The 26,757-nt window shown below is 46.7% G+C and overlaps 4 protein-coding genes across 15 annotated transcripts; 2 read left to right on the top strand and 2 right to left on the bottom strand.

Annotated features, from left to right (window-relative positions):
* Positions 1 to 1,498: 1,498 nt before the first annotated feature.
* Positions 1,499 to 12,547, bottom strand: IK (IK cytokine). The gene is made up of 20 exons (XM_015063791.3): positions 12,391 to 12,547; positions 11,777 to 11,843; positions 9,608 to 9,700; positions 9,200 to 9,259; positions 8,205 to 8,372; positions 7,920 to 8,034; positions 7,457 to 7,527; positions 7,210 to 7,256; positions 6,226 to 6,389; positions 5,593 to 5,701; positions 5,249 to 5,288; positions 4,870 to 5,089; positions 4,694 to 4,712; positions 4,142 to 4,220; positions 3,608 to 3,688; positions 3,296 to 3,353; positions 2,451 to 2,539; positions 2,180 to 2,288; positions 1,979 to 2,013; positions 1,499 to 1,891 (listed from the first exon to the last, which is right to left on the bottom strand). The coding sequence occupies exons 1-20, from the start codon at positions 12,404 to 12,406 to the stop codon at positions 1,864 to 1,866; spliced, it is 1,668 nt and encodes a 555-aa protein (XP_014919277.1). The 5' UTR covers positions 12,407 to 12,547; the 3' UTR covers positions 1,499 to 1,863.
* TMCO6 (transmembrane and coiled-coil domains 6) lies at positions 11,776 to 25,048 on the bottom strand. Of its 12 annotated transcripts, none has more exons than XM_015063827.3 (14): positions 24,914 to 25,048; positions 23,086 to 23,779; positions 20,374 to 20,486; positions 18,305 to 18,420; positions 18,016 to 18,199; positions 17,659 to 17,763; positions 17,378 to 17,463; positions 17,028 to 17,144; positions 16,702 to 16,813; positions 16,400 to 16,586; positions 16,162 to 16,256; positions 15,611 to 15,778; positions 12,391 to 15,365; positions 11,776 to 11,843 (listed from the first exon to the last, which is right to left on the bottom strand). In XM_015063827.3, exons 3-13 carry the CDS (start codon positions 20,392 to 20,394, stop codon positions 15,252 to 15,254), a joined length of 1,305 nt encoding a protein of 434 aa, XP_014919313.2. In that variant the 5' UTR covers positions 20,395 to 20,486; positions 23,086 to 23,779; positions 24,914 to 25,048; the 3' UTR covers positions 11,776 to 11,843; positions 12,391 to 15,251. The 12 variants fall into 12 exon arrangements, with proteins under 12 accessions (XP_014919313.2, XP_014919307.2, XP_026932329.1 ...); XM_015063821.3 differs by lacking the exon at positions 20,374 to 20,486 and having other exon boundaries at positions 23,086 to 23,246; positions 23,633 to 23,779; XM_027076528.2 differs by lacking the exon at positions 20,374 to 20,486.
* Positions 12,664 to 14,907, top strand: NDUFA2 (NADH:ubiquinone oxidoreductase subunit A2). Its single transcript, XM_015063871.3, has 3 exons — positions 12,664 to 12,822; positions 12,954 to 13,060; positions 14,697 to 14,907. The coding sequence occupies exons 1-3, from the start codon at positions 12,722 to 12,724 to the stop codon at positions 14,786 to 14,788; spliced, it is 300 nt and encodes a 99-aa protein (XP_014919357.2). The 5' UTR covers positions 12,664 to 12,721; the 3' UTR covers positions 14,789 to 14,907.
* On the top strand, positions 24,609 to 26,757 carry CD14 (CD14 molecule). Its single transcript, XM_015063852.3, has 2 exons — positions 24,609 to 24,841; positions 24,931 to 26,757. Exons 1-2 carry the CDS (start codon positions 24,839 to 24,841, stop codon positions 26,047 to 26,049), a joined length of 1,122 nt encoding a protein of 373 aa, XP_014919338.2. The 5' UTR covers positions 24,609 to 24,838; the 3' UTR covers positions 26,050 to 26,757.

The following is a 26,757-nucleotide window of genomic DNA, read 5'->3' as shown; positions in this document are numbered from 1 at the left end:
TGTGCCCACCATAACCACTCTGCTTCCTGTCATAACGCTGCTTTCCCTGGGCTTAACAGAGAATCTTTGCCTTTCTTGTACTGTGTACAACTCTGTGGGGTTGGTGCTTGCCATACTTCTTGCAGAAAGTCTGGCGGGTTTTAGGAACATTGACTGATTGCAAGAGCTCTGCTGCCATGGAAAGAGCCAGAAACTATTTTCTTTTTAACGTTTTTTATTTTTGAGAGAATGCAAATGAGGGACGCGCAGGCTCCATGGTGACAGCAATGATCCTGTCGTGGTGCTCAAACTCACAAACTGTGAGATCATGACCTGAGCTGAAGTCAGATGCTCGACCGACTGAGCCACCCAGGCACCCCCAGAAATGAATTTTAAACTGAGTCAACTCCCAGGTCTTTTTTTTTAAATTAAGCTCTATGCCCAACATGGCACTTGAACTCATGACCCTGACATCAAGAGTCGCATGCTCTATGGACTGAGCCAGCCACACACCCCCAAATGCCAGGTGTTAAATTTAATGACCCTCTAGATACCTTTATCTGAGCCAGGTTTCTGTGACCCTTAACTGAGACCACTGCTTCAACCATGAGACCAGGATGTCCTTTACTGTCTGATATTAGGCATTCTAGGTGCTGTTGCAGACAAGGCCCAATTTCATCCTTCTAGGTGCCATGCACAAAGCTGGCTTCCTCAAATGATCTTGCCCTATCAAGCTAAAAGTGACCAAAAGCAAGGCAAAAAGGTTAAGGTGGCCTTCTAGCTTTCTTGGACAGGTCTTGGGCTCAGGGTAAGAAGTGGCAGCTAGGCATCCAGTCAGAAAATAAATGATGACTCTATGAGCACCAGACCAAAGTGCTAGCAATGAGCAGAGAGGGTGAAAAGGTTGGGGATGGAATGATTCAGAGGCCAGGGACCCACTTGGGGCATTGACAAACATTTCAGGGTGTTGAAGGGCACCAAACCCTGCTGGCCTAGCATAGGGACCCCCCCCCCCGCCCCGCCAAGGCACTTACTAGGATTATCCCTTCAGCCAGAGAATCAGCAATTTGTGCTTAGAATGACTAAAAGCACGGGGGGGGGGGGGGGGGGGGGGTATAAATTCATTTTTATTCCCATGATTGTCCTCAGGTACCTTCACCTAGAGCTTAGTCCTGCACAACCTTGAAATCAGACTGGTAGCCCATTGGGTGGACCCTAATTCCCAGGGAATCTCTGTCCTAAGAATAGGCCACATATGGGCCTGAATGCCTCTGTTATTTAAGACCAATCATCCTTATGTTTCTGTTTACCTCTTGCCCATCAGTGAGGTCATTACATCCTTCTCCACTAGGCGTCCCGGCTAGGATCCTTATCCAGCAATCTAGAACCACGGCTTAAAGGTCTGAGCTAACTTTCCACATGTACATTTTACACAATCAGTGGAATTCCTCTTGGTGATTCAGGGGTCCTGAAAGGAGGATGCTGAACCCAGAGAAGACAGCATAGCAGGTTAACAAGGTTTTGGTTTTTTTTTTAAGTTTATTTATTTTAAGAGAGAGAGGGAGAGCAGGGGGGAAGGGTTTGCAGAGAGTGAGGGAGAGAGAGAATTCCAAGCAGCCTCCACACTGTCAGAGCGGAGCCCAGACACAGGGCTTGATCCCACAAACCATGAGATCATGACCTGAGCTGAAATCAAGAGTCAGACACTTAACAGACTGCGCCACCCAGGGTGCCCCCAGGTTGACCAGTTTTAATGGAACTAAATGATTATACAACATTTTATATACATTCACAGAAAGACACCTTGCAACTCTTTGGGGAATTATAGAAAGCAAACAGTGGCAAGCACATCCTTGTGAATCTTTTTGCAGTTGGAACCAGAGATTAGTATTTTGGTCTTTTCACTTCAACTCTGCAATGGAAGGAAAAAGGAGTTGGCATAAGATCAGTACTCTAACCAATTATTACAGTGCCCCAGAGGAAAAATGCTACTGCTCACCCATCAGCCTCCATCTTCTTCCTCTTCTCAATGATCTACAAAAAAGAACAGTTAACACACAACAGTTAGGCTGTGAGCCTAAGCTCACCTAAGACACAAGTCTGACCGCTCTCCTTTGCTCTCCAACCCCCTGCCTATTCCTGCATCTGTGGGCCATTGTCTCCCTCAGATGAAGTCCACCTAAGAGGCAGTCTCACTTACTGCACTAATCTTCTTCCACTGGCGATCTAGTTCTGCCTTATCATTGGTTTCCTTGAAGCGCCTGGTCTTCCGCCCTTCAGACATCTTGATACCATACTGGAATGCAGCTCTGAGAACAATAAAGGACATTTGGGAGAAAGAAGGCATCAGAGGTTGCATAGCAGTAGCAAGGTGTTCCCAGATGGCCCTGTGACTAGAGAACCTGTTCTGGTGAAGGCTGGCCCATCATCATCCCTCTCCTCAATCTTTGGCCATATTTAGTACAACTCACTTGGGCAAAGCCTCCTTGTTGTTCATATACTCGCTGTATTCCTCCTGGGTATCAAAGTCCCAGCGGCCTAAGGGGCCTTTCTTATTACCCTGTTAGAGACACAGTGAGAACAGGGAAGTTAGAAATGTCAGTGGAAACAGAATTTTAGCCCTTAATAAAGCCAGGTTCTCCCACAATCTTGTTTCATCATTCATAAATCCCACCCTAATAAATGCTTACTATGTACCAGGCATTATTCTGAACACTTATTTAATTTCCTCAAACTCTATTAAAAAACAACCATATTCCTCCGAATTCTCTCGATGAGGAAACTGAAGCATAAGCAGTAAAATAAGTTGTCAAGGTCACAAAACTTGGCAGAGCCAGGGTTCAGCAAGTCTCCAAGATGGAATTACACCATGCTCAACCACTGCAGTAAAAACAAGGAAAAACTAGTTGAAATTTCGCCACCATTAATGGTATTATTTGTTAAGGTATTTTTGTTTTTAAGACAGAGAAGAACATTTCAATCCTGCTAGAATAAAATTCAGTTATTTTTCTCAAGACTGAAGTTCCTTCCTACCCTTTCTCTTTATGCACTAAAGGCTTGCTTACTGCCTAGTACAGAAATCAAAGCCTGGCATTTTGTAGGAAATAAATCTATTTGGGGCATATCTCATTTGCTTCTGGACAGATACGTTAAAGGTTAAGCTTCTCATGACCTCACAATGCTGCTGTTCTTAGTGCTGCAGTGGAGGAAAAGTTAAGGCCCAGAAAACGAGACACAGATCTTTTGGGAGGGGGGAGGGGGATACTGCTTAAGAGTAACTACCCCCAAATCCCCACCCATCCTTCCAACTCCACACCTGGTCCATTTTGCTGTAATCCACCTCCTCATCACTATCCACGGCCATGTCATCCATCCTGGAGAGAAGCAACAGTTAAAGAGATGGTGCAGACCCATACTCCTATGCTTTATCCAGACACCCACCCAACTAAGATGCCATATGCCTAGAAATGACAACCACCACCCCCAGACCTCCCACCCAGAGCCTCAAAGAACAGTTCATCCAAATAAGTACCCGTGGGTCCAAGTTAATGAAATTTCCACCTCATCCCCCTCCCCACAACTTATTGTCCAATTATCCCAGCCTCCCTTCTTTAACAGTCTCACATACGTGGCTGGATAACACTCAGCATAACTGTTGGACATGCCAAAGAAGTCTCCCAGCTGCTTCTTATCCTCTGGCTTCTTCAGCATACACTATGTCAAAGAAAATAATTCTACCTATAGCAGAAAAGCTTCAAGAAGGAAGGGCCAAGGCCTAGAAGCCCCAACATGAAAACTTGTGAGGAGAAGGCTGTGAGCTTGCGTGAATCCTCTGAGAAATGGGAAAGGCATGGGGCATCTGGCTGGTTCAGTCAGAAGAGAATGTGACTCTTGATCTCAGGGTCGTTAAGCTCAAGCCCCACACTGGGTGTAGATTACTGAAATAAACTTAAAAAAAAAAATAATACCTTAAAAAAAAAGAACAAATGTGGGGAAAAAAGGGGAAGTCACAACGACTGCAAAATTCTATCAAAATTCACCATAAGAGGTAAGAGGCAGGATGGGAGCCAGGGGTTGTGGGGAAACAGGGAGGTAGGTGGAATTGGAAAGAAACAGGACAACAGTTTTCTAGAATCCAACAACATAGTGAAATAAAGGATATGATTCAGTGCCTTCCCAGCCAGCAGATCCAGCAAACTTTTCATTGATCGATTTGATCAACTCCTTAGCAGATCCAGGTCCTGGGGGGGAAAGGGAACTCTATTCAGAATGTCAAACAAGGAACTTTTGACCTCTTTTCCACACACACTTCTAACCTGTTTTCAAAAAACCATTTTTTAAGTAACAGAAAAAACTCTCTTTTAGTTAACATAATTTTAATCAAATTTCAACTAATAATGAGCTACTCTGGGTGAAATGGGGTTGTGTACAAAGAATACAGCCGGTGAGACCTGCCTCACGTCTTTCAGAACCGCAAAGCTGGAGGAATTGTATCTAACAGAGCAAATATGCCTGCCATTGCCCAGGAAGAGGGAGGCAACTCCAGACTCCTCTTCTTTCTATTCCATGAAGCAAGATGTGGATCTTAATGAGAACCCAGACCAGAAGTCCCACAATCCCAACCATTGCCAGCTCTGAACTCTAGGATAGACTCTCAGCCCAGGGCAAAACAAGACCACCAGAGCTAATTCAAGATGTCTCAGATACAACCCACCTTTGTCAACGTCCATGGGCTGGAAAGAAAAGAGAAACTGAAGTGAGTATCACCATGAGGGATTTACACTCATTCCTCCCCACTTGACTAATCCCTGAATCAACTCCCTACCCTACCTGGCTGGGCAGGCACAGAGATGGGCAGTTCTACCACTCGGTACCAGGGTCCTATCTCACCTCATCATCCACTTTCGGCTTCTCAAAGTAGCTGTGCCTCTTCTTCTCTTCCTCTCTCTCTCTGTCCCGCTCCCGCTCCCGATCTCGTTCTCGCTCCCGTTCTCTGTCACGGTCTCTGTCTCTCTCCCGATCACGCTCTCGTTCCCGGTATCTCTCCCGCTCCTTGTCCCGAGGAGTCTTGGTTGTGGATGGCACATAATCCCCAATGTCTTCAAATATACTAGAAAAACAGAGATCCCTAGCTGCCAAAGTCACACCACTTCCACTCTCCCTGGCCATTTCTCCAGATTCTCACACCAAGGCCTCCCCAAAATGCCAAAAACAAGAAACAAAGAGCTCCTTCCTCCCTCACATCAGGTGACAGTGCTACGATACATACTTCATGTCAGCTTCAGGGGGCTTCTTCTCTTCCATCTTCCCTAAGATATAAAGAGAGTAGTGAACAAAATATTCCTGAGTTGATTCCCACTTAGCCTAAACAGCTCTGAATGCCCATCTGTTTAGAAGGTGGGATAATAAAATCTCCCAATACTCTCCCCCATCAAGTCTCAAAGCTGACCACTGCTTTCTGGGTGAGCCAAGCTAATGCTCTATTGCTCTCATTTTTTGCTGCTCTCCAGGAGCCCCCCAATGTTCTAGACACAGAAGGCTCCAGCAGACCATGGTTCCACCCTCAAATGCCCCTCCAGAGTTAAGGTTTCTTTCCCTAACTCTCCAGGTTACCTTTATCCTTCTTCTTGAGCTTCTTATTGCGGGTACCCTGCCGCAGGTAGGAAAGGATCTGGGTGAGCTTGCTGATTACGATGTCATTTGTAGTCAGTGTTGTCTGGGCCTGAAAACCCCAAGTAGCAAGGATATTATCCCACAGAGCAAGAATCTCTTCACTTCATTCACTTAACAAACTAAAGGACAAATTATAACCAACTAGGTGAAAACAGAGAAAGGTGTTACAGGAGATTCCAGGCAAACAGAATAGCATATACAAAGAGACCTGTGTCAAAAGCGAATCTACCACGTTCAAGAGAGCTGGGATTCCCTGGAGAACAACAACAGAGAATCATGGTGAAAAGTGGCTCAGAAGGCCAAAAGGTGCAAGGGCAATTTCTCTATGAGAAATCATTGAAAGCTTCTCAATAGTGGTGAGGCAAAAATGTACATGTTGAAAAAGATCACACCAGCCATTTGTAAAAATCACTCCAGTGAATCTAAATTGAAATTTAGATTCAAGTGAATCTGTGGAAAGTGAAAAGTGGACAGGACTCAGTGATGGGTTAAATGTGGTGGATGAGACCCAGGGCAGAATCAAGGCTGGTTCCCAGGTTTAAGGCTCAAGTAAGAGGCTCTCAAGTCACTTACCTCCATAGTGGGGCAATCTGCTTTGCTGCGGATAAGCGTGGTAGGGATATCTGTGTCTGCATACTCGTCATCCAGGTCTACCACATAGGCCATGCGGCCTGGCAGGAACAGCTCATTGCGTTCATATGCCTTGCTCCTAAACAGTGTGCGGTAAACATTGCGGCCTACAAAAACAGGACGAGCAGCAAGCATAGCCATTGAGAACCTTCTACAATTAACAGCTGCCATTTATCAAGTGCTTAACTCTGTGCGAGCCCCCACTCAAACTTCACAATAGCCCTATAAGATGTGCCTTACTATCTCCTTTTAACTGATAAAGATACAAAAGTTGAGAGTGAAATGATTTACCTAGAATCATACAGCTACCAAGCAACAGAATAAAGAAGGGGACCCAGGCAGTCTATCTCCAAAGCCTGAGCTCCTATCCAGTCTTTTACAAAGTCTTCTCAAGAGCACTATGTGCCTCACATTGTATTAGGCCCTGTGAGGAAGAAAGATGCTTAACATGATAGGTATGGTGCATAAACTACTTTTCTTTGCCCCAATAATCCCATGAGGTGAATTAGCCCCATTTTTGCAGACAAACAGGTAATGTGAAGTGAAGTCAGGTGCCTAATATCACATGCCTAGTGCAGTTTCATTACCAGGATTCAAACCCAGGTCTCAGACTGCAAATTCTGAGCTTTTAATCACCAACCATGCTACCTCCTTTAACACATAAGCTACGAGCTACTTCCCTTAATGCATAAACCACAATCTGAAACAGCTTCCAACATAATTGAGGAGACATTAATAACTTATACACATGAAATGGCTAAGTCCACATCCAATTTCTGGTAGAGCATTTTATAAGAACTAGCTACTCTGGGGGCAAGATAGAGGAAAGCAGGTTGAGGGAAAGGAGAAGCATATCCTGCTCAGAGCATTAAGTCCCTACAATTCACCTAAAATGTACAACCTTTAGTGTAGAAATTCTGTACTCACCCAAGCGTGTCTTAAATTCAATTTTGTTCTCAGGATCCTCATCTTTCCTAGAAAGATAAAAATAAGTTTTTTTTGCTAAATGTGTTCCTACTTTTTTATCTTTTTTTTTTTTTAATATTTATTTTTGAGAGAGAGACAGAGTGAAAGCAGGGGAGGGGCAGAGAAAGAGGGAGACACAGAATCCAAACTGTTCCTACTTTAAGTCCCACTTTTCTAAACTCTCAAGCTCTCCACAATGTTTACTTACTTGGTTTCCTTCTGGGGCTTTTCCATAAGTTCTTCCTCTTCTTTCTCTTTGCTGGCAATCTCAGCTCGTACCTAGAGTTTAGACATTTATTCGTATTACATACATTTACCTAACACCACTATAAACCTTGCTGTACCAGGAACTAAGGACTCAATACTAAATAAGTCAATACAGTGCTTGCCCTAAGGGAGCTTACAGCAGAAGAGACAACAAAATGTGGTAACTATGATAAATGAAATAGAAGAGCTATGCAAAGGTACAGGAAGTAGGAGGTGAGGAATGGGGCTTAACCATACCTAGGTGATCACTTGAAGGATGAATAGTAATTACTCCTAAACAAGAGCCACCATTAGCCCTTCTACATGGTCTGGACTAACAGAAGTCTCCCTCCTTCACCTGGAAAGGCTTGTACAAGAGCATTCAGCACTCTAGAATTACTCTCCACCCACCCACCAAGGCTCACCTTTTGAAGCAGAGCAAAATCCAAGCCTTTCACCAAATGGGTGTGTTCCATGTCACCACCCAAGAATTTGGATTCCTGGATCAACTGTCTTCTTTTCTCTGCAGCTGATTTGTCCCTATATATGGAAAGAGAACCACATTAGAATAGTCTTTTATGTCTTCAAGTCCCTCTTGAAATGGCTCAGCTGAGGCTCCAAAGTGGGTAAAGTGTTAGGTAGAACTCACACTGTGATAGCAGGACTCTGGAATGCTTAGGGAATCACACCCTGGCTGCCATGGTACTCACGCCTCAGCAGTGGGGCCCACAGCCCTGTAGTTAGCTGTGGTACTGATTAGCTCAGTTTCCTCATAATCTTTGTTTACACCATCTCGCCGTTCCTTGGCACGGTCCCGGTACTTCTCTGCTAGTTCTCTCTCTCTCTCAATTTCTTGTTGACGAAGCTTGGCATAATAACTGTGACAAGAGAAAAGCAATGCGTAAAGCTCACCAGCTGTTATCCCAAGGTCAGCAGAATTGTTCCTGCCTGTTTCCTCCAACTCTCTGGTGAAAACTCATATATGTCCTGATAGAACTGCTGGCCACCTCTTGATAGTTCTCAAAATCAGAACTACACCATCTTCCAGATCACAGTGTTTCAATGCCACCTCAGGACATTCTGTCAATTCAGAATTCTTCAATGCCACCCAACTCTGTAGAGATTTTTCCATAGGGCAACCAGGAAGTTATCTAAATTTTTATCACCTTCCAAATTTCAACTGAAAGTCAGTCATTCCTTGCTGGTCCTCCCCCGAAAGAAAGGAACAGCAAAATACCAGGTCCAGAAGTTTTAGTATCATAGAAATGAATAATGATGATAATGATGATGATGGTGATAACAGTAGACAAGTATTACTGGGTGGTTATCATATGCCAGGCACTAGTGCTAAGTGTTTATATGCACTTATATCAGCTGCACTTATATCGTAGCTGATCCTCATGACAACCTGATAAAAAGTTGTGAAATCACTCTCTGTTCTACCCATGAGAATACTATTAGAAAGGTTAGGCAATATGCCCATGGCTATCCAGCTAGAAACTGGTAAAGATGAGATTAAAATACTGCAGGCTGACTCCAGAGTCCTAAATTGCCACTCTACCTATCCCTCCTCTCCAGTGAAGCACAGAACCTCAAAATAATAAAGGAAAATGTTAATCTTTATGCTCCTACTACTACCTCCTACTCCTTTCCCCCAAATACTATCCAACACTTAAAGCCCAACACTCCTCCATCCTTCCTTCACCTTTTCTTTTTTCTCCTTCGTGCAGCGGGGTCTTCGTCCTCATTGTACTCCCTTGGCATCCTAGAAGACAGAGAAATTCAATGATAGCATTAGAAAACATCACAACCACCTGAAGCACTATTAAAATCATATATTCCCCAATATCTACCCCAGTATCTGAGTGCATAGGGCTGGAATGGACCTCTGTCCATTTAAGCACCAGCAACAACTCTAGTAGTACAAGTGGTATGTGGAACATTCTGAGTTCCTAAAGCACCCCAGTCTCCACTGGAGCTTCAATCTCCAGCAGGAGACAATCAGAATCATAGTCTTCAAAAATAACTAGGCTTCCAGTTCCTAAGACATCTAATTTGGTAGATTTTCCATAGGAAGGAAATAAGAGACAGGTTGGAAGACCCCGGAACTTACTCATGGTGACGTGATTTAGAGGGTGGTGCAGATGTGGGTGCAGCCCTCGGGGTCATGAGAAGTTTCCTGAAGTCTTCATTGGTGAGTTTTGACCTAGAAGGCAAAGATTTTAAAAATGAGTACCTAGTAAAAACTGGAAAAGGAGTATGTAAAAAAAGGTTAATTTTACTGGAAACCATGAAAATACAAACTAAGACAAAAACATGCCACTTTTAATGCATCACAGTGTTAACAATTAAAAAGTCTGATAAATCAGGTATGAGTGAGAATGTGGGAAGTAAACATTCTGCTGAAGGGAACATATATAAGTCAGTACAGCCAATATGAGGACAAGTTGGCAGTATCAAAATTTACATGTGTATCTCCTATGACCTAGCAACTCCATTCACCTATATTTACCTTTGCTAATTACTGACATAGGTATATTAGAAGGCCTGTAAAAAAGGTTCAGTTTCGGATATGAAGATAATAAAAACTTGGAAACAACCTAAATGTATATTAACTAGAGACTAATTAAATCATGTTTCTCAAATGTGGGGTAGATAGCAACAATGGTATAAGAGATAATTTTAACTGGTACAATGACAAAGACTTACTCCTTGGCCAAACTTCAGTCGGGCTCTTTCTGGGCTTGCTGTGCCCAGTTTTAGCAAAGAATCCTGCTAAGTGTTCCCAAGGAAGACACTGTTCAAGACTATTGTCATAGTAAGGGCAGTTGGGTGGCTCAGTCGGTTAAGTGTCCAGCTTCAGCTCAGGTCATGATCTTGCAGTTCATGGGTTCAAACCCTGCATCAGGCTCTGCGTTGACAGCATGGAACCTGCCTCTCTCTCCCCTTCTCTCTGCCCAACGCCTGCTCTCAGGCATGCACTCTCTCTCTGATAAATAAATTAAAAAACTTAAAAAAAAAAAAAAGACTACTGTCATAGGAATAAAGACTACTGCAATAGGGGAGAGGAACTGACACTCAACTCTGAATATACACTGGGACAACTGGAGACTTATAAAAAATTACTGGGGTGCCTGGGTGGCTCAGTCGGTTAAGCGTCCGACTTCGGCTCAGGTCATGATCTCACGGTCTGTGAGTTCAAGCTTCGTGTCGGGCTCTGTGCTGACAGCTCAGAGCCTGGAGCCCGTTTCAGATTCTGTGTCTCCCTCTCTCTCTGCCCCTCCCCTGTTCATGCTCTGTCTCTCTCTGTCTCAAAAATAAATAAACATAAAAAAAAAATTACTAAAAGGAACTTTTAAGCATCAAGGGTAGAAAAAGGACCCTGACTGGACCTACTTCATTACTTAAAGGGATTCTCCATAAACTGGCTTAACAGCATTCTTTGATAAACAGGAGCCCAACAGTCCTAGTCAAAAACAGACCCCAGAGAAGCCTGATGAAAATCTGGTCAAGAAGGGAGTCCTTGTTACTGCCATGAAAATAATCTCCAAACGGTGCCTGGGTGGCTCAGTTGGTTAAGCTTCTGACTTTGGCTCAGGTCATGATCTTATGGTTCGTGAGTTCAAGCCCCACATCAGCTTTGTGCTGACAGTGCAGAGACTGCTTGGGATTCTCTCCCTCTCTCTCTGCCCCTCCCCTACTGGTGTTCTCTCTCCCTCTCCCTCCCTCTCTCCCTCCCTCCCTCCCTTCCTCTCTCTCTCTCTCTCTCTGAATAAACTTAAAAAAAATATATAATAATCTCCAAGATATGGAGTGGGGAAAACCAAGTGGCAAAATGATATATATACACAACACCGTACCATTTAATTTTAAGACTTCAAATTATAGAGTAATACTATGTTTTCCTCAGACATGCAAGTATGTATATAAATGTAAAAAAAAAGGAAAAAAAGACAAGTAAAAAAGGAACAGTGGTTACCTCTAAGAAAGGGACTGGGGATGTTATTTACCCTTATTTCTACTTTAATTTTCTACAAGAATCAACTTCTGTATCATATGTAATTAAACATTAATTTTAAAAACTAGCACCCTCCCGGCCAGAATTTCCTCTCTAATACTTTGATGCAATTGACCTGATCCAGCTAAAGTTCACAGAGATAAAGAAGCAAGTGGCACAATTTTTTGGACCATCCTTGCTGCAACTTAGAATTCTTTTCACTGTCACCACACCACTCTACTTGCCCCCTAGTTCATTCCCATAGTCCCATACTGAAACACTCACTGGTGGAAGGAGTGAGGATCGTCCACATCGTGGCCATCTGGAGCCAAGGGGTTGGAGAAAGGCTCACCTAAGAAAAATAATAGGCACTAAATCTCTTTCGTGTCAGGCCTTGTGCAAAAGTTGGAATGTATCAGCGAACAATACGGATGTTTTCACGGCAAACTGCTCACAATATAGAGGAAGAACGGTAAGAACAAAGACAGTGACAAAAGATCATAATTATGTGCCGAAGTGAGAAAATGCAAGGAGCTGTTGGTGCAGAGGAGAGGACCCCTAAACCAGCGCTGGAGGATCAGCAAAGACTTCCTGAAGATGACATCTAAGATACTGCGTGAAAGATAAATTGGCGCAATTCAAGATTAAGTGCTGGGGATAGGGGATAGTTCACAGATAAACCATCCGTTGTCACTTGGGGCAAGGACAAGGCTTAGAGACAACAGTCCGGAGATTCCCGGGTTCACTCGGGACCCAACGGCTTCGCCAGATTCCAGCGTCACACCCCGCCCTCTCTCCACCCCCCAGATTCCACACAGGGCTTAAGAACTGAGGCGAAAACAACACGCCAAGTGTCCCAAGTCCTGAAGGTAATAAAGAACAGATGACCCGAGCCTTACTGTCTCGCTCTGGCATTTCGACTGCGGTGTTTCAACGCCACCAATGACTAAAGCTCCAGCGACAACACAGCAGCGACAAGCTTTTTCCCACAATGCACCTCAGGAACAGCCCACAGTGCTTTGCGCTCCGCAACCTTTCCGCCACCGCCAGCTAGCCCAGAAATTGGACAAAAACCGGAACGTTTCCTTGGCAATGCTTTTAAGGCATTGGCTAAACTTTAGCCTGCCCCCCTGCGTCATCTAAATATCGCGGGAACTGGAGGGTCCGCGATTGGTCGGATTAGAGAACATGACCGGAAGTCCTAGGGCGGGGAGTTAAGCGCTAGCGGAGATGGCGGCGGCTGTAGCCAGTCGCGGAATTCGGGCAAAACTGGGCCTGCGTGAAATTCGCGTCCACTTGTGCCAGCGCTCGCCTGGCAGTCAGGGCGTCAGGTGAGGCGCAAGGTAGTGGGGCCGGTAAGCTTCGGGGTTCCCAGGTCATGACCTCTGTCTCCCGGGTGTCTGGGGAGGCCGGCGCGTAGATAGCACGCACAGCTCTCTCCCGCCCCCCCCCCCCCCCACAGGGAATTTATCGAGAAACACTATGTGGAGCTGAAGAAGGCGAACCCTGACCTGCCAATCCTAATCCGCGAGTGTTCCGATGTGCAGCCCAAGCTCTGGGCCCGTTACGGTGAGCGGGGGAAGCGGGCGGTCTAGGAGCTCGGTAGAACAATGGTTTGAAGAGACAGAGTCATCCAGGGGTCAAGCAGAAATCTGTAGGGAGACTGGAACTCGGACTTCGTCCTTGCTTTTGCGGTTGTTTCAGATAAATTCACATTTGCACGGTTACAGGAAGTTTCCTGTCTCTAGTAGCATAGGTGTGGAGACGGGCCCGGTACTGCGTAAATTCCAAGAGCTGTTTTCATAATTCAGAACGGGGTTCAGATGGGGAAGAAGAGATGCTAGTCAATTACCATCGATGTGGGTCCTTACACATTAGGTGCGGACAGTGCTACGCTTGGTAGTGTGAGAATCTCAGTAACAAAAACTTAAGATGATTCTGTTGAGTAATTAATGCTAAGGTGTGTTGAGTGCTTTCTTGCCTAAATCTCATTTAATCTTCATTAATCATATGAGGGGGTGTTTGGTTTTTTTCTCATTGTAGAGATGAGAAGGATGAATAAAAATTTTGATGCAGCAGGGTCACCTGGCTGGTTCAGTCAAAAGAGCATGTGACTCTTGATGTGGGGGTTGAGTTCAGGCCCAACATTGGGTGTGGAGCTTACCAAAAAAAATTTTTTTTATGGAACATAACTAAGGTTATGCAGCTAGGATACAACAGAGTTGAGCCTTTTACACATGTTCCCCCTTTTTAGGATGCACTTCTACCACATTTGTATGGCTAGCTAGTTGTAATTCAGGTGGTTGTTATTCAGGTCTGAATATGTGTATCACCTCCTCAATAAGGAATTCCCTGGCAAGTTATGTAACAATGCCCTTAGCACCTTTTGCTCATATTCCCAATTTAAGTTTTCCATAATCTGAAAATTAAATTGCTTGACACATAGCAGGCACACAGTACCTATAAGACTTACTGAATAATGGTATTGTGGTCACAGTTTTTAACTACACCTTTGCCTAGGAATGACAGGAGAAAATAAAATCACACTTAAGGTAGACTGGTTCTAACAGTGGGTAACTGCACTGTTATTAAAAACTGGGGAGGGAGCGCCTTGGTGGTTCAGTTGGTTAAGCATCTGACTTTGGCTCAGGTCATGATCTCACAGTTGGTGAGTTTGAGCCCCACTTGGGCTCTGTGCTGACAGCTCACAGCCTAGAGCCTGCTTCAGATTCTATGTCTCCCTCTCTCTCTGCCCCTCTGCTGCTCACACTATGTCTCTCTCTCCCTCAAAATAAATATTTTTTTTAAATGGGGAGTAAAAAGTCAATAGACTAGAGGAGATGGATACAGATGAGTGTATTATACTAGGACTATGGGAGCCATAGACTTGGCACCTAGCCAAGGCTAGGCCCATGCAAACTGTGCTCAATAGTAAATACCTACCAGGCCCCTAAAAACTGCCCCGAAACACCTTCCTTCCCATTGTGGCCACCCAGAATCAGCCAAAATTCTAGTCAGACCTGTGCTTCCTAGAGGTGTTTGACACCCAATGGATAAATTCTAGGCATCCCAAATACATCTTGGTGATATCTCATTACTTTTCCTATTCTCACAAAACTGTAAGTTAAAGACAAAGACCTTTTATTAATATCTTAGTACCCCCTCAGTGCATATTGGATATTTAATTACTTCTCTGTCTCCTCAGCATTTGGCCAAGAGAAGAATGTCTCTTTGAATAACTTCAGTGCTGATCAAGTAACCAGAGCCATTGAGAATGTGCTAAGTGGCAAAGCCTGAAGGTGAAGCCTCCACTGATTGTTAAGAGCAACAGCCCCAAAGCTTGGACTATGCTGGACTGAGTAAAATGTGGGGAAAATGTGTTCTTCTGTTATTTATAAAGCTTGTGCTGAAAAATACCATCTCTGGATGCCCTTATTTTCCCCTCCACCCCTTACTGTGCAACCACTGGGACAAACCAGTTTAATGTAAAAATAAAACTTTATTCTGTCCCTTTAAAAACCACGAGCTGCTAATGGCGGGGGGGGGGGGGGATGATTCCAGGCCCACATCAAGTCCCCTTTGGTCCTATATGGACAGTTCTGGGTCAAAGAAGAGCTGAGCTTTGAAAGTCTTGGCTTAGACACAGGAGCAGAGAGCAGGAGATACCATTACGGTTCTAAAACCTCAAAGGGGGATCCATAGGCAAGAAAGTTGGGGCAAGGGTAGGGTGGTGGTGATGAGTAGAATGACATCAAAAAGGTCACTGGTGAAGAGCTGTCTGCTGGAGAGCATGCACACGATCCTGGAGCTGGGCCTCCTCCTGGTGCCTTTCCAGAACCTGCAGCCCTGATTGCTGCAGAAAATCCTTAGCAGCCTAAGGGCAGGGTAGAAAAGGATTTAATACCTGGGTCCCTGTGCCCTAACACTTGATTCCTACAGGCTTATGGGTTAATCCACCTCTATTTGGAAGAAAGCCTTCCCAAAAAGAGGCTGGAAGTTCCGACCTGGAGTCCATATAGGCTTGCCAGGCCCAGAGAATTGACTAGAGATAGGACTGGAAGGAAAGGGGCCATAGTGAGACTAGAGGCCTCAGAACAGGGGACCAGGGCCAAAACCCACCTCTGGCTGGTAGAGGAACAGCAATTGCAGCAGCTCTAAACTCTGGCCTACTACCTCAATGTCAGGGAAGGCCAGTGTACCAATCAAGCAGGAGAGCAAGGGCCCTGGCCACAGACGTTGGCAGTAAGCAGGACCCTTCTCTGCCACGTTGCACAGAACTGTGAGGACCTGCAGAAAGACATGTATACACAGTCCCCACAAAGGATGAAAACTAAAGACTAAAGATCGCTAAAATATGGAGTGCTGACCACATGGCCAGGCACCATGCCAAGCACTTATATGCATGTTTTGTAATCCCTACAGCTGCCCTCAGGTAGGACTGCTATTCCCACTTACACACGAGGAAACTAAAGTTCAAGATGATAAGCTGATTTGCCCAAGGTTAGTAACTAGTCGTTTAAGGATTCACATCTAGACTGGTCTGGCCCTGAAGCCATCCATACCACACCACCTGCCAGCTCTCAGGTAAGGGTACTTCTGAGTGCAAAGGCCTGCTCCCACTGTTTTTACTTTGGCACCAGATCCCATACTTAAGTGACCCCAATACCTACCAATATGCTCACCACGTTAGAAACTGGCAACAACTGCAAGAGGGGCTCAATCAGATCCATGGAGAGCAAGGAGGTACAGAAACTAGGACTGTTTGCTAGAAGGGAAAATGTCACAGTAGAGTCCCCAAACAGGGAAATGAAACTGCAACTGCCCCCCCCGCCATCCTACCCACCTTGGCCAAGTCAGTGAGTAAGTATGTCCAGTATCTAAAGGTCCTAGGCACATTATGACACATACCAGTGAGGTTGTTAAGGAGCCAGAGGCCCTCAGGAAGTAGGCTGGGCTGTTTCTGAAGGAAGAACTGCAGAAGGATAAATAAGGCAGCCACAACACGCTCGTCTTCAAGCTGATTTTGCCCTCCCACAACCTCCATTGCTGCTTCTGTTAGCAAGTTGCTTAGACACCGAAGCACAGGACATGCCAGCTGCAAAGACAAGTTAGTCTGAGTATGGTCTAAGGAGGAAGGGGTTACCTGTGTACTGAAGGAAGAACAGTAGGAAGAAAGGTAGCCCAGACCTTGACCTGTTCTCTTCACCTACCAGCTCCAGTCCTGTATCCTCTGTTCTCTGGACAGCTCCAGCCATGTCCAATAGCAGCAACCCCAGAGTGGACAGACCCCCATGGGAGATAAGCAGGGTATTGTCGACCTGGCTGGGCAATAAGAATCAAATAGTCACTACTCAGTCAATCCTACCTTTAAGATGGCAAATGGCCTAGGTTGTAGGCTTCCTGGGCTCCAAGTAAAGAGGACTACAGAAGGAAGAAAACCCTCTGAAATTCCAGAAACCAAAGTTCAAAAACAAGAGTGTCCTAGAAGGGAGCCCTAGGGAAGGTCTGTGGGACTTCTGCAAAAGGCCTTTGTTACCTGCAGATGATATAGTGCAGACACCAGGCAAACTCCACAGCAACCCCAAGGTTCAGCTTTGGACCAGGTTGCAACAGTCGCAGGATGTGCTCAGGGAGAGTGGAGCCCAAGACGGAGCTGTCAGCAGAAGGAGAGCTGTGAGTGGGAACCACAGAAACCAAGATGCCAGTCATTCTTCCCAAACCCTAAAAGCAGGTGGGAAAGCATTCAAATCCAAAGCTCTTCCCAGCCAGACACCTTGAGCTAAAATGTGCAATAGCTGTGGAAACAAGACTCAATCACACCTCCAGGGGTTACAATACAAAGTGGGTCACACCTACCTGCACATCTGCAGACACAATTTTACTTACGGGATGATCATCTCTGGAGCTTCCTTAACTTGCAGAAGCTGGGATAAGGCATATCCAAGGGCTTCCAGCACAGTCAGATGGGGGGACTAGAAGTAGACAGAATACAGAAGTACTAGAAGTAGACAGAGTACAGATCTGACTCTGGAAACCGCGTCATAAGGTTCCCTTCAACCCCTTAGCATAGGGCAGAGGCTGAAGCTGCCTAGACAAAGCAGGGGGACCATGTAGAGACAAGTGAGGGGAGTGCTGCCCAAGGAGGGAGACAGTAGATGGACGCTCACCTGGATGCAGGCAGCCAAGGCTGGAACAATGCCCTGTGGCAGGAGCTGCCTTCTCACAGCCTCACTCTCCACAATCAGGTTACCCAGTGTATACAGACAGAGCTCCTGAGAGTGGGACAACAAAAGCACTGGGCATAGCCTATCTCAGGCTAGGGTGGGGGTGGGAGTGCAGAGGATGGAACAGTGTTGTCTTCGAGGCTCTGGGCAAAAGGGAGTGGAAGATGATGGGCATATGTATGGCTATGGACATCAGGGGAAACAAGTTTTCTTCTTCCCCTATGTGCCAGGTCAAACTACACCCAAAAGCATAATTTTTAAATTCAAGCCAGGAACAAGGTAGGAAGGGACAAGGCTTACTATAAAGTCTGAGCTGTGACCGGAGAGGTAGGTGAGAAGGTAGGAAGTGGCTGGCAGGCAGGCCTCAGCCACCGCAGACTGTTCAGAATGAGAGAGCTCATGAAGGCACCGAGCGGCCTCAAGCTGCAACAGGGCTTGGTTGCTGGTCAGAAGCCCGACCAAGGTCCGCATGCTGCCCTCCAGCCTACATGAGTGAGCACCAGAGCCCTGCTCAGCCTGTGGCCCATCCCCTCCACACTCCTGTCCATCTCTTAGAGACCCAGCCCCCACTCACACCACCCACACTGACCAGATGAAGGTCTGCTGCGTCTCAGGGTGCTGCAAGCCTCGACGAAGGCTGACCAGAGCCCTCTCTCTCTCCTTTTCTTCTGTCCCCTGCTGTGCTAATCGTAGGAAATGCTGGATCTGGAGCACAGGGCATGGAGAGAAGAGATGGCAACATAAAGTTGCCAGAAAGCAAACATGAGTCCTACTCTGCCCACTTCACCTGTGAGCACTCCAATGTTGCACCATCCCTTGAACTTGTCATTCACATTAATATGGCTAGTAAGTCTCAATCTTGCAGTAGGGTAGACAGAAGAGGGAATCAGAACTGGGTTTAATACCAACCCTGCCACTTCTCTACAAGAAACCTAAACCTCAGTTTTTCACCTGAAAAATGGGAATAACATCTCTCCTGCCTTCTTAAGGGGTTATTTCAAGGATAACATTTAAACCTTTCAGTCTGGCACAGCCTATCCCTCTAGCCATTCTCCCCGTGCAACCTATACTCCAACACCTAGCATAACATGACTTGTTTCTAATGCTTCCAAGCTTTTGCACAATCTATTTTTCTGCCTGGGATAGTCCCCCCAGGTCCTCCAATCCCTTCAGATTTCTATTCCGGTTACTGCCTCTGAGAAGTAAGGTCTTCCTGGCTTCCTGTTGCACATTTAGGGGTTTCTATTGTGCCTCATGTTTCCTTCATGACAGGTGGTTAGCACACCTGTCTCCTTCACTGGGTTATTGCAAGCACTTCAAAGAAAGGGATTCTCTTCATCTTTGTGTACCTCAGTACCCAGCACAGTATCTTGGCATAAAGTAAGCACACAATGAACCAATGAACCTAGGCACGAGTGCTTTGTGAACAACATATGTAAACATAGACAATATAAACAAAGGGGATGCCCGATGCTTGCTGAATAAATAAATCAGGTAAAACTAATCATTTCATTCACTTATTCACTAAATACTTACCATCTACTCTATGCCTGATAGTCTACAGGCATCTGAGTTTTCAATGACAACAACTAAGATAGGGTGTAGGTTCTGAGGCACCTGGGTGGCTCAGTCAACTAAGTGTCCAACTTTGGCTCAGGTCATGATCTTGCGGTTTGAGGGTTCAAGCCCCATATGAGGCTCTGTGCCAACAGCTCGGGGCCTGGAGCCTGCTTTAGATTCTGTCTCCTTCCCTCTCTCTCTGCCCCTCCCCTGCTCGCACTCTGTCTCTCTCTCAAAAATAAATAAACATTAAAAAACAAATAAATAAGTCTCGTTGGAAAAACGATAAACAAGCAATTAGTAGGATCGATATTCTGCAAACAGGCTGTCAGGCCAATACTAAAAGAGACTCACTTTTAGATGCTGCAAATGCAAATGACTTGAGACAGGAAAGAGCCTAATACAGTCTTTCAAGAACTAAAAAGGGGTGTGGCACCTGGGTGGCTCAGTCAGTTGAAGGATCGACTTATGTTCAGGTCACGATCTCCCGGTGAGTTCGAGCCCCACATCAAGATCGCTTCTGTAAGGCTTCAGCCCAGACCCCACTTCAGAGCCTCTGTCCTGTCTCTGCCCCTCCCTGGCTTGCGTTCTCCCAAAAATAAGTAAAAAACAAAAAAACAAAAACAAAAAAAACCTAAAAACGGGTAATTTGGGCTAAGATGAATAAACTGGTAAGGTTGGAGGGAGGCAAAGGTTAGACAATGCTGGACATTATAGGTCACAGGAAGGATTTCGGTCTCTATGTGTTCTTAAAAGGCACATCTGTCTGATGTATGGAGAATGAATTTGAAGGCGGCAAGCACAGATACAGATGACCTGTTAGAAGGCTGTTTTGAGTACACGGAGAAGAGGATGGCTTAGCCACGATGGTGAAGCACGTAAGGACGCCAAAGCTCCTTAAGACGTTTAAAACGACTAAGACTTGATGTATCGGTGTGGGGATGAGAGACCGAGTTGTCGAGGATGATTCACCGGTTTCTGGCTTGGCCCACTGGATGGATGGAGGTAGTGAAGGGACCGCGTCCAGATGTGGGGCGGACCTCAAAAGGAATTTGGCGCCAGCCGGTGTCGACCTCACCGTGCACCCTGTCGCCTCACCTCAGTTTCCCCAAGGATCATGGCCACACATCCCCCTTCGGCTTCCTCCGACGCGTCGTCTCTCAGCAGTCTCTTACTGATCAGCTGCTGTTCCCTCCGCGCCTTCCGCAGTGCTGGGGGCAAAGAAGCGGCTGAACGTAGGGGCTGCATCTAGGACTCTGAACCCCGTCTCCAACCCGGGAGCCTCCTTATCCTATCTCCGACCGCCATAGCCACCCCGCGCATCCTGCCGTCTCCCTTGCTCGCCAGCACCTGCCTCCCGCTCCCGTCGGCGGCACCGTAGCTCCTCTACCACGCAGCCCACCGGTCTGAGGCGACCCTGCCTTCCGCTCCACATGGTGGGCCTGGATAAAATTCGCCCAAAGCAGAAAGCCAGCGAAGCGCTCCACGAGCCTAAAAGACGGCACGCACCGCGCAACCGCAGCGCTTGCCGGAAAAGGAGGTGCGAGTGGGCGGAGCACGGCGCAAAGAGAAGGCGGGGAGGAGCTAGAAGGCGCAACCAGGCTGTGGAGCAGGGCGGGGACAGAGGCGGGTAAGGACCGATGGAGGGGCGGGGCGAAGGGAGAGTAGAATGGGGTGGGACAAGGGCAGGGAGGGGCAGAGCGAAAGCTAGAGGCGGAGTAGGACCTCTGCAGCCAGGAGCCTAAGCAAAACCGAACAGCACGGTTTTTCTCCTTCCTAGTTCTAGGAAAGAAACTCAGCCTCGACTTGGACTGACAGTGCCTCACCTTCCGCTCGGCAAATACAACCTCCCCATACCTAACACATCCTAGACGAACATTCAAAACTACCCCGACCTCTAGGAAGATTTCACCAATAACTCGGCTCTCACTGATGAACGCTGGATTCGCATTACTTTATTGAATTGTTCTCCATCATGAGTTATCCCCAGTACACACGTATAAAGAAAACGAGACAAATATAATTATTTCCCTGTTCTAAATAAAAGTAATTCTTTTTTTAATGTATATTTACTTTTGAGAGAGAGAGAGCGTGTTACGGAGAGGGGCAGAGAAAGAGAGAAAAGGAGACACAGAATCTGAAGGAGGCTCCAGGCTCTGAGCTGTCAGCACAGAGCTGGAGGCGGGGCTGGAGCCCATGGACTGTGAGATCATGACGTGAGCCCAAGTCCCACGCTTAACCGACTGACCCACCAAGGCGCCCCTAGTAATTCTTTTTTTAATATTTAATTGTTTTTTTAATGTTTATTTATTTTTGAAAGAGACAGAAAGAGCGAAGGAAAGGCAGAGAAAGAGGGAGAGAGAGAATCCCAAGCAGGCTCTGCGCTATCAGCAGAGCCCCACCCACTCAGGGCTAGATCCCAGGAACCATGAGATCAAGACCTGAGCCGAAATCAAGAGTAGAATGCAACTGAGCCAGCCAGGCGCCCGGGGGGGGTTAAGTAATTCTTAAACCAAATTTTGAGTGCCATTAACTACCAGGCACTGGGGAAACACTGGTGAATTTAAAAACTGTGTTCCTTACCTCTGAAATCTGAATTGTGGCCAAGTAAGCCTTGCATGGTCTAATCCCTGCATACCTCTCCAGTTTTCAATGGAAGGGAGCCTCAACTAATTCATCTCTCCTGGGATCTTCTCTTTGTTCCAAGCCCTTGCTTTCTTCATTCTCCAGGCTTTTGTACAGGCTGTTACCCTCCCTAGAGCCCTGTCTCTGCTCCACCACCCCCAATAAGCACCCTTCCCTTAATTAACACCACCCTCAGGATCTCAATTACAGTGTCCCCTACTCAGAACTACTGTACCTGCGTCCCTGTCATGAGAGCCTATAACAATGTATACTTCATAACCCTTTTCACAGCTGTCATTAAGTTACAGTGTAATCGTTTGATGTTGTCTCCTCTCCTTCAAAATTCCAAGAAAGTAGAGTGTTGGTAGCACTTAAAAATTTCTATTGGAGGCCTCCAATTTTTATTTTTATTTTATTTTATTTTGTTGATGGTTGGTAGATTCTTTTATTAACAATCAAAAAGCTTCACACTTACAATAGGAAAATAGGTGTTTTTCTATCGATTAGTTAAATGAAAACTATCCAGGACTTTGTATGATTTCTAATGTGTGCCAGGTTTGATGTGTACCTAAGAAGACAGGACATTAGCCTACTGAAATCATTAGGTATGACTGAAAATGAGAAACAGTAATTTATAAAACATTTACCTAATAGCTTTCCCTGGAGGCCTCTAATTTTTAGAAAGCTATTACTTAGGCATATAAAAGAGCAAATCCAGGAAAGGGAACAGTGCTTCAAACCAACTTCCTTTGGTAGTCTAGTGGTTAAGATTTGGCACTTTCAAACCAACTTCCTTCCCCAGAATTTAATTTCATCTCTTGGAGTCAGTTGCCTTCAATCTCTTCCACAAATCACCTAGTTAAATATCTGCAGACCATCATCCTGCCCCCACATCTCTCCAGGTTCAACATCCATCCAGTTCCGGGACAACCATTTACTGAGCACCTGCTATGCACCATGCTCTGGCTGGAGGTAGGGTCTGGGTCTTATCTCCTTTGTCATGGGACAGGCTGCTTTTAACACCTACATATTTCTCCTGGTGGCGAAGGTAAGACAAGTCACCAGGCAAAATGTCTGCTCAGAGAGTTACAGCTGCCCACCCTGATTTTTTTTGCACTTATCTGCCCAACAAGACTGTCAATCCTATAAACAACAGTCCCATGTCCTCTCTAATACAGAGCTCACTGTTCCTTTCTCCACAGCTCCCACAAGTCCTTGGTTTCTCCCCTCTGAGTCCTCTTCTCTATGGACTGTAGCTCTGGGTCTGTGTTTGCCTCTTCCAGTTCCTGGAGTACTTGAGGGACTGTGTGATGACCATGTCTGCATCCCCGGGTTTTGTACCAGCCCTGACATTTGGTAGACAAATGATAGATATTTGTTGAATCAAGGTGTGAGTTGGGGATCTTTGCAAACCATCATTGCCCCTCTTCATTTGCACCACAAAGTGCTTTCCCCAAAATGATGGGGTTTGCTAAGGAGCCAGGCTTCAGTGGCCTGAGTCTTCTGAATGCAGAGGCTTTAATGAAGAACATAACAATCAGGAGTACTCTAATAGATGTGGCTCTGTAGTCATAGACAGGTACTACCATTAGGTCCATTTTACAAAGCAGGAGCGCAGAAATCTGAGGCCCAGAAACTTGCCCAAATCTTACAACCTCAGTGGTAGAGCTGGGATTCCAAGCCTGGCTGTCTAACTGCAGAGTCAGTGTATTCAACACTGAGCTATACTCACATCTTGGTCCTCAAGGATGCACCAGTGACCTGGCCTGGCTTTGGGGCATGGCTCAGGGTATAAGGGCATGACCAACAAGGCACACAGAGAGCAGTCTGGCCTGATGAAGCCTCCCTGTTTGGAATGAGGACAGATGTGAAGCCATTCCTGAAAAATAGGAGAAGTGAGAATTCAAACATTTTTTTTGTATAGCTCTTTCCCCAGAATCCACAGGTGCAGAACTGCGAGGGCAGTTATAGAGGCATAGCCCCTACACCACCCTCTGGGACACTTGCTTTTTTTTCTTGGCAAAACAGGTAGGTTACTAATTAATCCTCATTCAACATTGGTCCAGCCTTTCCTTTCTAGGACACAGGAATTGTGTTGGGGGGAAGGGAGGGGAGAGCTAGGTGCAAGGGGGCAAACTGGGTTAGAAATGCCTAGTTTCTCAATTTCAGGATAAGAACATGGAAACTGTAAGAGGTGGAGCTACTTGGCCAATGTGTCTCTGTTAAACACTTCTTTCTACTTTTAAGAAAGCTATTACTTTCTTAATAAAGTTTTTAAAAGAACAAGTCAGCAGGAAAAAAAAAAAAAGGAAGAGAGTTGTTCTTCAGACCTACTTCCTTCTCTCGAACCTCATCCTATCCCTTGGAGTCAACAGATGAAATTTGCAATGCCTTCCACAAAATATCCAATTATATATCCGAGGATATTCAGGTGATTGGATTTGGGTGTGTTAGTAAGTTCATAGTAGCCACCAAAACTAGAGAAAAGTTAAGCAAACTACCCCAGTTGAGTCATTGGGATAGAGGCAGAGGGAGGTAAGAGTCCTAGCCTGCGGCACTGGGGATCCTTCTTTCTCAATAACTATCAAACAAGCCTGGGGTATCTGACTCATCAGGGCACTGCCTGGAGCATTGCACTCCAGATGCCCTACAATATCCTTCCCGCAAAAGTCCCTCTCCTGGCAAAATCCCTCATTGCAAAATTTCCCAGAACCGTAGTGCATAGAGCGGTTGGGTGGCAGAGAGGTGGGGAGTGACCAGGGTTCACAAAGGAAGTAACAGAGTGACACCCCAGGGTTACATAAACTCTCAGAAGCCGCCAAAGAGGACAGATTAACGTGTGGGGAGCCTAGAAACCAGGGAGTGCCGCTACACAGGGAAAGAAGCCAGAGCCCTTCCCTGAGCTTGCCAGGACAGAGTCTCCGAGCACCAATCGACCATGGTGAGTGTATGGTCTTGGGGACGAAAGGGAACTACTCGAAGAACCCCAGGGACTAGCTGGGGCCGCCCTGACCTCCGCTCTCTTCCCAGGTGCGCGCGCCCTGCTTGCTGCTGCTTCTGCTGCTGCCAATGCTGTGCGTCTCTGAGACCACACCAGAACCCTGCGAAGTGGACGACGACGATGTCCGCTGCTTCTGCAACTTCACGGATCCTCAGCCCGACTGGTCCAGCGCCTTCCAGTGTATGGCTGCCGTCGAGGTGGAGATCCACGGCGGCGGCCGCAGCCTGGAACAATTTCTAAAGGGCGCAGACGCCGACCCGAAGCAGTATGCTGACATGGTCAAGGCTCTGCGCTTGCGGCGGCTCACAGTGGGCTCTGCACAGGTTCCTGCTGTGCTGCTGGTCGCCTTCCTGCGTGCGCTCTCATATTCCCGCCTCAAGGAACTGACGCTCCAGAACCTGGAGGTAACCGGCGCGATGCCGCCGCTTCTTCTGGAAGCCACTGGGCCTGCGCTCTCCACCCTCAGTCTCCGGAACGTGTCGTGGGCAACCGGAGGTGCCTGGCTCGCGGAACTGCAGCAGTGGCTCAAGCCGGGCCTCAAAGTACTGAATATTGCGCAAGCACACTCGCTTGCTTTTCCCTGCTCCCAACTCCGCACCTTTCCGGCCCTCACCACCTTAGACTTATCCGACAATCCCGGACTGGGCGAGGACGGACTGACTGCAGCTCTTTGTCCGCACAAATTCCCGGCCCTTCGGGCTCTGGCTTTACGCAACGCGGGGATGGAGACGCCCAACGGCGTGTGCGTGGCCATGGCGGCGGCGGGTGTGCAACCCCACAGCCTAGACCTCAGCCACAACTCGCTGCGCGCCACCGCCCCAGGCGCTCCTGGATGTGTCTGGCCCAGCACACTGAACTCTCTCAACTTGTCGTTCGCTGGGCTGGAGCAGGTGCCTAAGGGACTGCCGGCCAAGCTCAGCGTGCTAGATCTTAGGTGCAACAGGCTGAACAGAGTGCCGGGGCTAGAAGAGCTGCCCAAGGTGAGTAACCTGACACTGGACGGGAATCCCTTTATGGACCCTGAAGCCCCCAAATACCAAGAAGACCCGATGAACTCTGGCGTGGTCCAAGCCTGTGCGCGTTCGGCCTTGGCTGTGGGGATGTCCGGAACCCTCGCGGTGCTTCAAAGGGCGGGGGGCTTCGCCTAAAGCCCAGGAGAGACTAATGAATTGGCTCAGATTGCCCTGGCTCCTGGGAAGCCTCGTCAGAACGTCTTAATCAACCAACCCTCTGCCCCATGTTCATTAAAACCTGAAACAACGATTCATGTCATTTACTCAACAGATGTGTGTACTGGGTGTTGTGATGTGCTAGGCACAGAGCTGAATGTGGAATCCATTATATTTAGACTTTCTTCATCCTAAGAATAGAACTTCAAGGGTGCAAGGGGCAGGGAATATTGCCTGTCTAGGCTGTGTGTGAGAAACAGAGGTTTCCGTGCAATCCAGCTTTCTGAGGAGATTACTGGCACCTGAGTTAAAGGATATCTGAGTGATAAACGTGCCTAGCAAGTTACAGCATGTTTCCTCTGTGGTGCACTTTCCAAGAGCCAGCTTCTCCCCCTGTCAATGGCAATAAAACCCGGAGCCACTTACTTATTCTCTCTCTCTTTATCTCTCCCACCCTCCCGGGAGAAGGGACAGCTATGCCACCTGTCCTACATAAGCTCTGGGTTTCATAATTCCAGGGTTTCTCTTCTGCTGTGTAAAGCCCCTTGGCACACACAGGTATTTTGGCTTTCACTGTGTCATCGGGGAATTTGGGCACAGAGGACTGTTGCAAGATGCTGTCATTAAACATTCTGTGTCTGAACCAGAGATCTGATCATTATGTTAGTAAATGTGTGTATAATTGTT

Source organism: Acinonyx jubatus, chromosome A1, assembly GCF_027475565.1.
Source record: "Acinonyx jubatus isolate Ajub_Pintada_27869175 chromosome A1, VMU_Ajub_asm_v1.0, whole genome shotgun sequence".
Classification (NCBI taxonomy): Eukaryota; Metazoa; Chordata; class Mammalia; order Carnivora; family Felidae; genus Acinonyx; species Acinonyx jubatus.
This window is presented reverse-complemented; position numbering and strand designations above follow the sequence as displayed.